This window comes from Nycticebus coucang, chromosome 18 (assembly GCF_027406575.1).
Source record: "Nycticebus coucang isolate mNycCou1 chromosome 18, mNycCou1.pri, whole genome shotgun sequence".
Classification (NCBI taxonomy): Eukaryota; Metazoa; Chordata; class Mammalia; order Primates; family Lorisidae; genus Nycticebus; species Nycticebus coucang.
This window is the reverse complement of record NC_069797.1, coordinates 4,123,751-4,139,133: the sequence shown is the minus strand read 5'-3', so window position 1 is coordinate 4,139,133 and position 15,383 is coordinate 4,123,751. Positions and strand designations below refer to the sequence as shown.

At 33.5% G+C, this 15,383-nt stretch overlaps 1 protein-coding gene across 5 annotated transcripts in view; it reads right to left on the bottom strand.

The window, feature by feature from the left end:
* LOC128570679 (rho GTPase-activating protein 15-like) overlaps window positions 1-15,383 on the bottom strand; it is a 333,490-nt gene that overhangs the window by 294,408 nt on the left and 23,699 nt on the right. For 3 of the 5 annotated variants that reach the window (XM_053570057.1, XM_053570058.1, XM_053570060.1), the window contains 2 exons: window positions 13,550-13,637; window positions 4,381-4,446 (listed from right to left, as the gene is read on the bottom strand). In XM_053570057.1, the coding sequence (XP_053426032.1) occupies window positions 4,381-4,446; window positions 13,550-13,637 (154 nt within the window). Of the gene's footprint in view, window positions 1-4,380; window positions 4,447-5,225; window positions 5,279-13,549; window positions 13,638-15,383 lie in introns of those variants that run through there. The other 2 variants (XM_053570061.1, XM_053570059.1) reach the window with 2 other exon arrangements.

Sequence of the window (15,383 nt, the reverse complement as noted above, 5' to 3'; positions counted from 1 at the left end):
TGTCACTGCAAGCAGCAAACCAGCTGGACATTCCATTTCTTCCCTATCTCCTTTTGCATCAAAATGTGACCAATTACTTAGTCCCACCACTGGCATCTGAGCAGAAACAATAGGACACCTCTTAGCTTAAGCCTTTTAAAGGTCATTAGGCTTTTTCCCAGGTTCTCTTTCCCCTTCTCTCATCTGCCTCTGCTCTTACCCACCACACTCCATTGCTTCATGTAGTAATAACTGCAATAATAAATATAATTACGATTTATTGTGTTTTCTAGGTGCTAGGCACATTACTCCAATTTTCTCACAAGTAGCTCGAGGAGATAGGTACTCTTTTAACCCTCATATTGCAAATGAGACAACCAAGATTACAGCTGTAAATATGTGAACCTGGGATTCCTAGCCTAGGTGGTCTGACTTGAAAGCCTCTGTTCCTACCTAATATGATATGCTGCTTCCCAGAGCAGTTCAATTTAGTAGGGAATTTTTAAGGAAGACTAAGTACATATAGTCCATAAATTAAGAAATACACTCTGGGATTAAGTTTATTTTATCTTAGAAAAATGTAAGCTCCAAAACAGATGCATTACACTGACCAAAATGATAAACCACAGAGAGGCAAGCTTTATAATTAAAATAGTTTTCTGAGAGAGCCTAAGGTGAGGTTTATTGAGGGACAGTAAACTATTATCCATTTATAAAGCATTCTATCAATTTCATGGATTTTTGTGGTTATTAAAAATTATATAAGATATAGAATTTATTATGGTTAATGGCCAAATCTTGAGAAAATTATAACTAGAGAACCTGGCTTCATTTATAGTAATATTGATCACTTGATCTCCTTTTTTTTCTTTCCAAAGCTTACATTAATAAAACACTAGAATTTAATTTCTTTTGTTTCTTTCTTTATTTCCATCTCTATCCACTACTCTCTAGATTTTGGACTGTAACCTGTTTTCCTAATTATTAAATGTTTGATGAGGCCATATGATGATGCAATACATATGGCTATACTAATAAGCTGCACCAAAGATAACCATGCTCACTTTGCAAGAGGACTACCATTATAAAAATTAAAATATAAACAGAGATTTTAAATGCCTTCATTAGGCTAAACTTGGTAGCTCTCTTGTTTGCCTCTCCATTTTTCATGAGATCCTTGAGCGGGGGTCTGAATAAGGCTCAGTACTCACTCTACAAAGATAAAATCATTCTATATTCATTTTGCACGGAAGAATACTCAATAATTCATGAATAGTTTTCTGATTGAAACTATTTTCATCTTTTTGCTAAATCACATCATTTTACTTCCATATATAAGTTTGTTTTGTTGTTAAAGTTATACTACAGTGGATGAGTATTGTATGCATTGCATTATTTAATTAATGCTTATGTTCATTATTCACACGGGAAGTAAACAATATTAAAAAAGCAAACAGATTATTTTAATGAGGCTTTTTATACTACACCTTTTTTGCTTTTGAGGTTATGGCTGAATGAGTGGTTTGAACAAGTTAACCGTTTATTCACAGCCTTCGCAAAGTTTTCTGTCATTAGAAATAAAATTTTAAAAAAGTGAAATTCTTTTCTTTCTTTATTTTTCTTTTTATTAAGACATATACACATACATCATGAAAACATTTATGCATTTCTGGGGTACAATGTGTTCATTTTTTATATAATTTGGAATGTTTACATCAAACTAATTAATATAGCTTTCACCTCATTTACTTAATTATTGTGTTAAGACATTTGTGTTCTATACTTGATAGATTTGACTTATTCCCTTGCGATACACTTCATAGGTGTGTTCCCCCCATTTACCCACCCTCTATCAAACCTCTCCCATCTCCTCCCATCTTTTTCCTCTTCCCTCTTTCATCCAGGGCTATAGTTGTGATTTATCTTTCATAAGGAAGTGTGACTAATTATAAATTGGTTTAATAAAGGTACTGAGTACATTGGATACCTTTTCTTCTATTCTTGAGATACTTCACTAAGAAAGATATGTTCCAGCTCCATACATGTAAACATAAAAGAGGTAAAGTCTCCATCCTTTTTTAAGGCTGCATAGTATTCCATGGTATACATATACCACAATTTATTAATCCATTCATGGGTTAATGGGTACTTGGGCCTCTTCCATGACTTGGCAATTATGAATTGAGCTGCAATGAATAATTTGGTGCAAATATCTTTGTTGCAAAGTGATTTTTGGTCTTTTGGATATATAGAGGAATATATCCTAATAAAGGAATTGTGGGATCAAATGGCAGGTCTACTTTTAGATCCTTGAGTGTTCTCCAAACTTCTTCTGAAAGGAACGTATTAGGTTTCATTCCACCAGCAGTGAAGAAGTATTCCCTTTTCTCCAAATCCACACCAATATCTGTAATTTTGGGATTTTGTTATGTGGGCTACTCTTACTGGACTTAGATGATGTCTCAAAGTTGTTTTGATTTGCTTTTCTCTGATGATTAAAGATGAGTAGCATTTTTTCATGTGTCTGTAGACCATGTGCCTGTCTTCTTCAGAGAAGCTTCTATTTAAGTCTCTTGTCCACAATGAAATGGGATCATTTGTTCTTTTCTTATTAATAAGTTTGAATTCTCTGGGGATTCTGGTTATTAAATCTTTGTCAGAAACGTAACCTGAAAATATCTTTTCCCATTCTGAGGGCTGTCTGTTTGCTTTAGTTACCGTGTTCTTGGCAGTGCAGAAGCTTTTTTAGTTTGATCAGATCCCAGTGGTGTATTTTTTGGTGTTGCTTCAGTTGCCCCAGGGGTTTTCTTCATAAAGTATTCTCCCAGGCCAATTTCTTGAAGTGTTTCCCCTGCACTCACTCCGAGAATCTTTATAGTTTCATGTCTTAAGTTAAAGTCTTTTATCCAGTGAGAGTCAGTTTTTGTTAGAGGTGAAAGGTGTGGGTCCAGTTTCAGTGTTCTACAAGTCGCCAGCCAATTTACCCAGCACCATTTGTTAAATAGGAAATCTTTCCCCCAAATTATATTTTTGATAGGCTTATCAAAGATCAAATGACAATAAGTGTCTGGGTTCATCTTTTGGTTCTCAATTCTTTTTCATACATCTACCTCTCTATTTTTTGTGCCAGTACCATGCTGCTTTGATCACTATAGATTTATAGTATAGTCTGAAGCATAAAAAGTCAAATTCATAGAAGGAGTAGAGAGTGAAATTGTGGTTTCTAGCATCTGGGGATGGAAGGGTGTGAGAAAATTTTGATCAAAGTGTACAAAATTTCAATTAAATAAGAGGAATTAAGTTCTGGAGATCTATCACACAGTGTGCTAACTATACTTAAAAATAGTATATCATATACTTGAAACTTGCTAAGAGAATAGATTTTTAAATGTTCTCATCACAAAAAAATGGTAAGTTAATGGTGGATATGTTAATTACCTTGATTTAATTATTCCTCAATATATACATTTATCAAAGCATCCCATTATACTCCATACATATGCAATTTAAAAAGAAGAAACTTTGCCAGCTGTTTCCTTTGGTAAAAAGTACATATTAATGCAATGTAAAATGAAAAACAATTTTTTAATATACTGACTTTATAACCACATAATTTTAGAGAAAAAATATTCCCTAAAACATGTTTAATGCTTTTGAGTGTATGTCAAAAGTGATACTAAGTTTTCTGAGCAATATTGAACATAGTGGAAACAGTGGATCTCATCCACCTAACAATGAGACTGAGTTCGTCCCATGGATGGTGGCAGTGGATACAAGAAAAAATTCTCAAACTGCAAAGACTTTACAAGATGGATTTATTCTGTAATAGTGGGGTGTAACCCTGAAAAAATATTCTGGAGTCACAGAAAACTGCTTTCAGGTTTGCTTTACAGGTGACATACCTGTGTTCTTGGGACTGGATATTTTCAATTCTCCTTGCATGAATTGCCCTGCTTATTCTCTATGGCCTAGAACTTTTTTAGAAATGACCATGAAGGTCAAAGACATATAAGACAATAAAAATATTTTGTCAGTGAAAAGATACTTTGTGATTTACTAAATGCATTAAACCAAAATTATGATAAACTTAGCCATTTTGCCCTTTTCTTTATCAATAAGAGCTCAGGCCTTATTGCTTTTGTCAATCTGCATAAAATTTTAGAACATGCCTCTCAGATAATGTAACAAGTTCTATATGTGTTTCTTATTAAAAATAGAAAAAAATACACCTTAATTTCCCAAACATGTCCCTGAAAACTGAGTCACTCCTAACATGAGGAGATTTCATATTAGCTACAAAAAGCTCTATATTTCTTAGAGAATTCAATCATCTCTTCTCTCAATCAAGGTTCTTCATAAACCAGTCCCACACAAACTTTCTAGCAAAATTAGACTACTTACTGTTCTACAGTGCTGTTGCTCAACTTTGTTTTGAAGATATCGCTCACTGACACTGTTCCCAGGCATCTAGCAAAAGATAAACAAAGTAGTCTATACTGGGGAATATTCACTCCAGACATCAGAGAAGCTCTACTAAAATGTTTTCAAGAGCAGTAACTAGAACACAGTGCAATGAGGGGAAGGCGAGAGATTGGTACATATCTGTAAAGTAAACATAAATTAAGGACATAATTTTCCCTGTTTACTAATACTTATTTTTACATAAAGCTTTTTTCTCCTATCACTGCATCAAAATCCTAGTCATCCTAAAATGTCATTCTCTCTATGAATATAATTAAAAACCTTTCCAGATGGAAGCAATCACTCCCATCTCAGTTACCATAAAACTAACGCATGCCTCTGTTCATGCCATTTTACAACAACTACAATGTTCATTTTTTCACTAGAATTATTCAGTTTATGAGCATACTTTCTATTTGTTTCTAGACTGTCAAGGATAGGGCTTCATTCTGATTCATTTTTGTATCTTTCAGAACATCTGGCATAGTAACTTAAACATAGAAGATGTCAGTAATATTTGATATAATATTTGAACAAATGGAAAGATACATAGACTAACCATTATTAGGACTACCTATAGCTAAATCTATGGTTTTATGAAATATTGTCTGAAATTTTGTATCACTTTTGTCATGGCTTATTATAAAAAAATACCTACATATATATACACATATACATATACATAGGTACATAACATATACATACATATGTATATAACATATATACACACACATATACATACATATATAATTATACACATATATATAAAATTCTGTCTCCTTTACCATATTATAAGCATTTTGAGAACAGGAATCCTTTGTCATTCATCTGGAATCTTTATTGCCTCTAGGGGGAAAAAGCATTATATCACACCTGGTAGGAGTTAATTGTTGTTAGAATAAATAAATGAATGGATGCTATAAATTACAGAGCTTCTTCTCCATGAGGCATTTCATCAATAGATTTTGTTAAACCAGGAACACAACTTTTCCATATACCATGCACATTACAGTTGCCTCCCTTGCGTATCAAGCAGAAGTTCTAAAATCATGAAGTATATAAAATACTGAGAAGGTAAGTTGAATCAGAAGTGTTGGGGCCAATTGAAATGCTTCACTGATACTAAAATAGGTAAGTGTATCTGAAAGATACAAGGTGTATTATACAAGGACTGAGAAGATAAATTAAACTGACAACTCCTGTTCCTCTAGTGTTTCTCTACTACCAGATGAAACAAATAATAATCTAGGTGTTTTTCAGGCAAAAGTTTTTGCTCCTATGCTAAATGAGATGAAGCTTTTATGATCTGAAATTAACCAGTTTCCTCTCTTGCTTTGATCCATCCTGTAGGTCTGGCTCTTTTAAGACTCATAACACTGGCTTGTACAGCTGTTCAATACATGTTTATTAAAAGAATAGTCATGATAGATTATTCTAAGAAGAAGTTATCTGGAGAATACTGACATACCTTATCACAGAATTGTCCCAGGTAGCAAATCACAATCTACAGCACTCTTCTCAATCCTTTTCACTTATCCTGTCTTCCAATGACACAAAATAAGTGGAAACTCCATAGTTGACCAAGTCCCTACACTGACCACCTCAAGTTGACCTAATTTTCATAGACTAGGCATGCAACATATATACGTATCAGTTCGGTAGGTCTAGTCCCTTATATTGACCACCTTAATATGTTGACCAGTTTGTTATAGTCCCTTGGTGGTCATCTTACAGAGTTTCTACTGGATTCTTTTCTCTTTTTTAGTGGACAGACTCTGCTGGTTCTTCGTCTTATGCCATTGTTCATGTTTTTAATTTGCCCTGTATTCCTTGCCCACAAATGTTTATGTATTGAAATTATAACCATCCTCTAAGTCCCAGTTCAAATCTTTCACATGTGAGCGCTCACTAAAAAAAAAAAGAAAGAAAGAAAGAAAGAAAAACTCTACTATGTTTCATATTTCATCTCACCCTATTTTTTGGCAGAGATTTTATAAGGCAAAGACTATATATCTTGACTATATCTCTATGCCTTATATGTAGCCCTAACGAGCAAGCTGTTCATTGTAGGATTTCAATACATATTCTTATGAAGTCTTTTCCCACCAAGGCTTATATAAATAGCACAAACTTGATTAACCAAATGTATACTTACATTAAAGTGAGGTAGATTGTAATGAGAAGCTATGTTTCTGGATCAACTCTCCCACTGGAAACAATAAAAAAAAAATGCTGGATAAAATATTTTTTAAAATTGTCTTAAAAGAATTCAAAGTATATAAAGATAGTTGGAACTGCTAGGGGAAATATTTGTGGGGGATGGGAATCTGAATGCAGTGAGAGAAACCAAACATCAAAGCAACGTAAGTGCATTTTCCTATAGTCATTTGTTTATATTACACATTTTATCTTTGATCAATCAACCTAACAGAATAAGGGAACAAGGTTCTGCCTGAGATTTCATTTAAAAAAAAATGGACACCAAACATTAAGCTTTTCTCTTTCTCCAATCCCAAGTGAATACAAAGAATATAAAGAAGATTTTCTTGGTAGAAGTACAGTGTTTAGGAAGAAAGAAAAAAAAAAGAAGGATAGAAGTGAAAAACAACATGGTCCCTGAGAAGTTGTAGCACAGCTCTAGCCTTCTTATTATGTACGTATAACCTGCAAATTTTATTCTATTAACTTAGATTGAAGTAATCAGTTACTGGTAATGTCCTAGGCTTCTTAAGAAAAAATGCAAAATACTCTGTAGAAGGATACTTTCTCAGGGAAATTCCTATGATAATAGTTGAATAAAAATGATCAGCACACAGTCAAAGATAACCAGACATACAAGAAACAAAGCCTCATTAGTAAGAACCAGCAAAAATCAACTGAAACAGACTTCAGATGTTAGTATCACAAGACATCAATTATAAAACAACTATGTCTCCAAGTTTTAACAAAATAAAGTCTTCAAAATGCTTGCAGGAAACAATTAACAATCACATACTAAGTTCAAACAAAGAAACAAATGTCTAAAAGTAAACATTGCAAGAATTAAAATCAAATCCATATTGCATATCACAAAAAGAGACTGATATAAAGACCTGGAAGATAAATAAAGATAAATTACTTGCAATGCAGCTCAAAAAGAGAAAAATTTCCCAGAAGAGGACTATGGATTGGATTGATGTGACACCCAAGCAATCCATTTGTTCCAGCTCCCCACTCTGCCATTTATCACCCCTCTTTGTGTGTCTCCATGGCCATCCTCCCTGACCTCACTATAATTTTATTTACCCTTCCCCTGCCTTTGATTTTTTTTGACACATGTATTAAATTCACCAGAAACCTGAAAAAAAAAAAAAAAGAAAAAAGATATGACAAGGAAGGGTATAAAAAATTTGAAGAAACATTTAATGTAGGTTTAATTTGAAGCTTAGAAGGAAATAAGAGAATGTAAAAGGGGATACATTTGAAAAAATAATGCTTGAAAATTTTCTAAAATATATTAATGACATCAATAAACAATTTCAGAAAGCATAACAATCTAGGCAGAAAAAAGTAAAAAGATATTGATGTCTCTAGGCATCATCCTAAAACTGTGGAAAAATAAAGATAATGAGAAAAATATTATGAGCAATGAGAGAATAGCAGTTATGTTAACAGATGACTTCTTGATTGCAATAATGGATGACAGATAACAGTAGAATGATATTTTTTGATGAGCTGAAAGAAGTGACTGCCAACTCAAAATTCTATACCCAGAGAAAATATATATTTCCCAAATGAGGGAAAAATAGAGATTTTTTTCAAATAAGCAGACACTAAGATACATTTCTAACATAAGACTCTAAATATAAGAATTTCTTAGAATACACTTCAAGCAGAAGGAAAAATAATTCTAAAATGCAAGATTAAGATTCAGGAAGAAATAAATAACAAAGAATGCTGTAAACATTGAGCAAATATAAACCTACCTTTACTGTATAAAAGAGAATAATGTCTAGTGGTGTTAAATTAAAATGCTAGGCAGCAATACCTTAGGAATGAGATAAATGAATTAAAAATATTCTGAAGTAATATCTTGGAAGAAAGTAAAGGATTTGACTCACTTTAGTCTTTGATATGAACCAGTGTTGTAATCCTAGGCTAACTACTAACAGAAGAGAAAAAAGTATGTCCCTCCCAAACTAGCAGAGAAAAACATGGAATGATGGAGTATTAAAGGGCAGAAAAAGCAAGACATACATGGCAAAAGAAGAAATAAATACTATAATTATATCTATATAAATTAAAAAACAGACTATATTAATATTTTAAGGGATATAGATATAGGTGGAGAAATATTAAAAAAAACAATAAAATAAGGAATAAAATGCAAATAATCTTCCTAACTCCAGAGAAAAAGAAGAGGTGGTGACGATGGCAAAGGGACAATGATAGAAATGGGGCTTCTAGAAGGTTGAGAGGGTTTATATCTTGTTGTGGGTGGTGCTGATGTAGGTAACTGAGTATTAACTGTTTATATTTACATAGGAATTTTATACATTTTACTAAAAATTATTTCTACATTATTTTATAATATTTGTTTAAAAAATTTAGTAAGTTATGGATCAGAATATGTATATGTGTATATATACAAAAGAAAATCTATGAGAATGTGAAAACTATCCTTTCCTTCACAATCCAGGAAAACTATATCTAGGGACACTGGCAGTCCTCCTCACTGCAGGGCTAGTCAAACTCTGAATAAAGTTTGTCCTAATTTGAGATAAAGTGGGCAAAATAAAACTATGTATATAGATGTATAATTTCATGTCTTGAAAGAGATGTGTTTATTCTGAGATTTTTATCCTTCCTAGATTTTGGATTGAGTATTTTATAATGTCCTTTCTGTTATAAAATGGTGATGATAGTAGGTGGCAGGTTACTATGTAGTGTCCTTACTATAAAAACAAAACCAGAAGAGGTCGGTCTGCTAGCTCTTTTAATAGACCACTGAGGAATAAGAGCCTATAATTCTCTAATCTACACATACCAGTGAAGTGATTCTGTGGTTATTTCAGGGGAAAGCTGCTTTGGATAAAAATGTGACTTGGGTATTGTAGAGTGAATGTTTGTGTTCCCCTAAAATTCATATGTTGAAATTCTAAACCCCAATTTGATAACATTGAAAAGTAAGCCCATTAGGAGATACTTAGGTCATAAAAATAAAGACCTCAAGAATCAAACTAGTGACCTAATATTAACAGACGTAAAAGTTTTCTCTCTCACTTTCTACTGTAGAGTGAGGATACAGTGAGAAGATGGCTAAATGCAAACCAGGAAGCAGTCCCTCATCAGACACCTGATTTGCTAGGTGCCTGTACTATGAGAAATAAATGTCTGCTATTTAAAACAACCAGTTGGTTGCTGGTATTCTGTTGTAGAAGCTCTAAGAGAATAAGACAGATATGAACTAAAAGAACTTCATTCAGAAAGAAGGGAGCCAAACATGGAATGTGGGATCATTTTGTAATATGCTATATTAAATGTGAAAACAGTAAGGGTAAGAGTCAAGGGAAGAAAATAAGGGCTCTGGGAAACTTCATATAGACATGCAGGAAGTTATATCTAGGGCCCCAGATGGACAGATGGCTTCATTTTCCGTATTAGTGCTCGCATATGACATTTTATGCTGCTTACGCATATACATTTTCATTTCTGGAGGCTGTGCGTTATGTAGTCTCCATAATTAAATATGTCTCTTGTATAAATATCTGAATCAGCTCAAATGCAAAATTAATATAGGGTAATAATATGTTCTAATTATACTATATCATGTACCATAGAATATATTTACTTACGTATTTTTTTTTTTTTTGAGACAGAGTTTCACTTTGTCACCCTCAGTACAGTGCTGTGGCGTCATAGCTCAAAGCAACCTCAAACTCTTGGGCTCAAGAGATTCTCTTGCCTCAGCCTCTCAAGTAGCTAAGACTACAGATGCCTGCCACAACACCTAGCTATTTTTAAAGATGAGCTCTTGCTGGTTCAGGCTGGTTTGGAACTCCTGAGCTCAGGCTTCCAGAGTGCTGGGATTACAGGTGTGAGCCACCAGCCCAGCCAACATATTTATTTATTTATTCATTTATTATTATTATTATTATTTTATTATTGGGGATTCATTGAGGGTATAAGAAACCAGGTTACACTGATTGCATTTGTTAGGCAAAGTCCCTCTTACAATCCTGTCTTGCCCCTAAAAGGTGTGGAATGCACCAAGGCCCCACCCCCTCCCTTCTTCCCTCTCTCTCCTCTTCCTTTCCCCACCCCTACCTCCTTCTTTCTCACTCTGCTCTCCCCTTCCCCCACCCCTACCGTGTCCTTAATTGTCATTAATTGTCCTCATATCAAAATTGAGTACATAGGATTCATGCTTCTCCATTCTGTGATGCTTTACTAAGAATAATGTGTTCCACTTCCATCCAGGTTAATACAAAGACTATAAAGTCTCCATTTTATTTTAAATGGCTGAATAGTATTCCTTGGTATACATATACCACAGCTTGTTAATCCATTCCTGGGTTGGTGGGCATTTAGGCTGTTTCCACATTATGATTAATAGAGCATAATTATTTTATAGTCATTATGTATTTTTATTTTTATTAATTAATTTCATCTCTTATTTTTTCTGTTGTCAAATGTCACCATTCTCATCTTACAGGTGAGGAGTCTTAAGTTCAAAGAAGTGAGCAACTTTGTCAGCTACTAGAATTATATCCCTGAGGTCCAACTTCAAAACTCTGCTCTAGCTACTTTGCTGCTTTGTTTCACCACAGCATTAACATTCAAAGATCATTTGTATAAAGATTAAAATGTCATTTACTCTTTTAAATCACCTTCCTAACTCACTCAGGCAACTTCTATCAATCCCTTGGAGGAAAGGACAGACTTTCCCAGAAGCACAATTAACAACACCAGGACATGCATAAAGGGTTGCAAGAGAAATTCAGAAACTTGGGCATAAATCCCATCCAAAATAAAGCCACAGCATCTTTAATCAAGGCCTGGCAGTCATCATTATCATTTCTCTGAGACTAGAACTGGTAATGTGGGCTAACCCACTAGGCCTTTAATACTTGGTTAGAAACGAATCCAAGAAGTTGACTAGCAAGACAATTCCAGCAGTACAAACATGAATCGAATCTGTAATTCTCTTCCTCGTTACCACAAAACAGTTAGTTCCTGCCCTGAATTCACTTTGAAGACAATGAATGCTTTGGAGAAACTGTACAAAGCATTGAAAACAGGGCCAAAAGTAATAAATACGGACTGCCAAAAAAACGTTAACCAATTTCCTCTATAAGTCAAGTCTATTGTCAATTTACAATAATTCTGAAGGTTGAACTAGAGGGATGCAATTAGTAAGCTAACTTGCAGGGTTTGCCTCCAATCTAAAAGGGAGTTTTCTTTCACCTGTATAAAATTAAACAGCTGGTAATTATATCTCCTGTTAGGAAGAGATTAAAATAATAAAATAAAAATAAACCAATGCTTTACTATGGAATCTAATCTCTCCCATTATCCCACACATTCACATAAACTCTCCTCCCAGTGGAATTCTTTTCACTCAGCAGGATGAAGATCATCTTCTCAGCAGCCTAACTCAGCAAGGCCAGCCACTTTCCTTCCTTCCTGACTTCCCCTTTAGAACTTATTCAAAGGGAAGACAAAGGACCTGCAAGTGGATGGGAGTTGTTTTGTGCCTGGCCCTTAGGGGTACTTTATTTTTCTTAAAAAGATTATGTCAACCTTCTTGTAGCCAAAAATAAAAACAAAACAAAATACTAAAACAATTTTCTCAGGCAGTTTGAATTAAAAATACAAAGAACCGAGATATATTTTTAATTTATTCATAATTAGTTTACAGATTGGCCCACACTGAGACTCCAAAATCAGCACACCACCTGGGGATAAGGGCTATTGCAATTATCAGAAGCAAGCCAAAAGCTACCTTTTGTTCTTGCTAAAATCTTCTTAAAAAAAAAAAAATCTTCTAGCAAATGATTTTCTGTTTCCTATTTAAAGAGGATTACATAGCAAACACAACAGTGGCTGGAGAGCAAAGAATTTACCATCGTTTTATTACCTGCCAAATATAAATTAGTTTATTGTGGTTTACTCCTGCCAGGCGACCCCTCTCCTTGTCCATCAGGCCAGTGGGCTATGAAGTCCTTCCTAAACAGGAGGCTGTCAGTTATGTTCCCTGTCCACTGTCTTCTACATCGTACAGTGTCTCTTGGCTCGGGTAGCAAGGTTGTGAGCTTGAATTGGCCCCAACAAATTGCCTCCACTTGCTAGCTATCACTGTGAAATCTCTGCAGGCATGTATGAGGCCCTCCTCCAGGTATAATGAAGAAACCCTACTAATTTCACTTTGTAATAACTACAGGATACAGAAATTATATTTGCTCCATTAGATGGAATCACAGAAATGTGGAGAAAGGTTAGCTTTATATAGTGAATGTCACAGTTAGACTAAGGAAAAAAATCACTTTGTTAACGTAGAGTGTTTCCTCATTGGTAACACCCTACATTAAGGTGCCATTTATGAATAGTTTATTATTATTTATTAATGTCTGAAGTACTTTATAGCATGCTAGATAACAACTTAAATTCATGTGTTAAAGATGCACATACATGGTTTAATACAATTTATGTCTTATTCTTTAAAACAGCTTCCCTTGGTATCATCCGTTAAGCATTTATTACTAATGCATTTTATAACATTCTTTATAATACATTATTTGAGCAAGTAGCTACATTTAGTGATCATTTCATAAATAAGAATAACATATTTATAAATGGCACCTTAATTTGAAGTGTTACCTTCACATTACTATATAGCTGCTCACCATTCATCTCATTTTGTGATTATTCTCCAAATGCACCACTTAATAAAATAGACACTAAGTTCTATTTCCCTTCATCTGATTAAAAGTTTATTGAGTCATTTTCTCCATCTGATTTCAGATGTTGGTAGCTTGGAAGTTTTAGTGTGATTTCTGACAAAACCAAACTTTTAGTACAACGATATTTCTGAAAAGATGATTAACAGTAGAAATAGAGAATTATTTACCGTATTGGACAGAGCCTGTTGTTTGGATTCTTTGTAAAATTCAATTTTTCTACTAGAAAGAACAATCCAGGAAGTAGACCAGTTTTTCCTTAGGAAAAAACAAAGAGGAAAAAAGCATTATCAGTTGAAGAAATCATTTATAGATACAGTATGAGCAACATTTGGAATGAGTAAATACCATCGTTATTTTTAAGTAGTCTTCCTGGAAGTATTCTCTTTATTAAAATCTATAGGTGCCATGAAATTTAGGTGACAATAAAGACATTCTGTAATTACTGAAAAGCATGGTCTTTATAGTAAAAATTTTTCAATTTATAAATCTTCCTGAAATCTTTTCCAACTACTAAAATTCCTATTTTTATGTAACCATGTGCCTTGCTCTCATAAAAAGTCTATATTTCTACATCAAGCCAAAAATAGCAAAGTAAAATAGAAATCAGAATCCCTTCTTTCATTTTGTCTTCTCTTCATTGGTTTAGTATATTTCAGAGGATGAAAAACTAACCAGCTCATATGTCATTGCTTAATTTAAAATATTTTCATAATGTTGAATCTCACTGGAAATCAAAGAAATGCAAACAAACACAGAGGCATACTTTTTCCCTCTTTGCCCATCAATTTGTCCAGGATTAAAAGGAATGATAACATCTAGGGTTAATGAGAGTATAGGAAATGGGTTCTCTCATACCCGATAGGTGGGAGTATAAACTGGTATGTCCTTTCTGGAGTGCCATTGACAATATATTTTTAAAACAATCTTTAAAAATATGCATATCTTTTGCCTTTACGTGTTCATTACTATTAATTTAAATTTATTCTAAAGAAAAATATCTCACTCATTGTTAAGGCTGTATGTTTAGAAACAAATGTACATCATTATTTGTTAATTCTGTACCAAAAATATCAAAAAATAAGAGATTTGTTAAGTAAATTGCATATGGTAGATTCATATAATGAAATAATGAACCCTACACTTCAGAAGAATACTGACATGGGAAGATTTTAATGCAAACCATAATGCAATCTACAGTCCAAAACTCCATGCTGTGCTGTCTTCGTCACCCATCTGAAACCTTTCTGATTATTATTATCATTTTTAAGGAAGCAGGAAACAGTTTTTTGAGGATGAGAAAGGTAGGCTTACAGAGTAAGAAAGTTTATAAAGTGGGATACATTCACCATGGACATGAACAGGCCTCCATTACTAGGGAAAGTAGGCAAAGAGGCCCCTTCTGATCATTAATTCCATTCATTAAAAGACAAGATATTGCTTTTTCAAATGTGCCTCCATGACTTCCTTGTATATTACTTATAATAAATTTTAAAATATTTTTAAAATTTCATTCTCTCTTATCCCATTAAAAAAATAAGTTCCCAAATGGTAAAAACAATTTCATCTTTATAGAGGTATCCGCAGTTCCTAGCATACTGCCTTGGACAGAATAGAAACACAATATATATTTATTGAATTGGTGAGTGCACTTTGGCATGGAAAAAAGTCTGACTATGATAATACTTAAATCAGGTAGTAAAATCATGGCTTTTTCTTTTCCTTTATATTTTTTGGTGTTTACCAACTTTTCTACATTAAGCATACATTATTTCTACAGTTAGACTATGTGTGTGTTTGTGTTGTGAAAAGTATTCTTTTTAGATGACAAAGCATTAAGGAGATTAATATACATAAGTTTCTATCCATTATATCATATTGCTGCAGCTTGCTTTGGCTTAATATTAACTTTAAAATAGTTGAATTCAACTTTTAAAATATTTACAGAAAGATTTCATTCGGGTCAATAGAAAACCCCACAAACATATTTTTTAAATGACCATT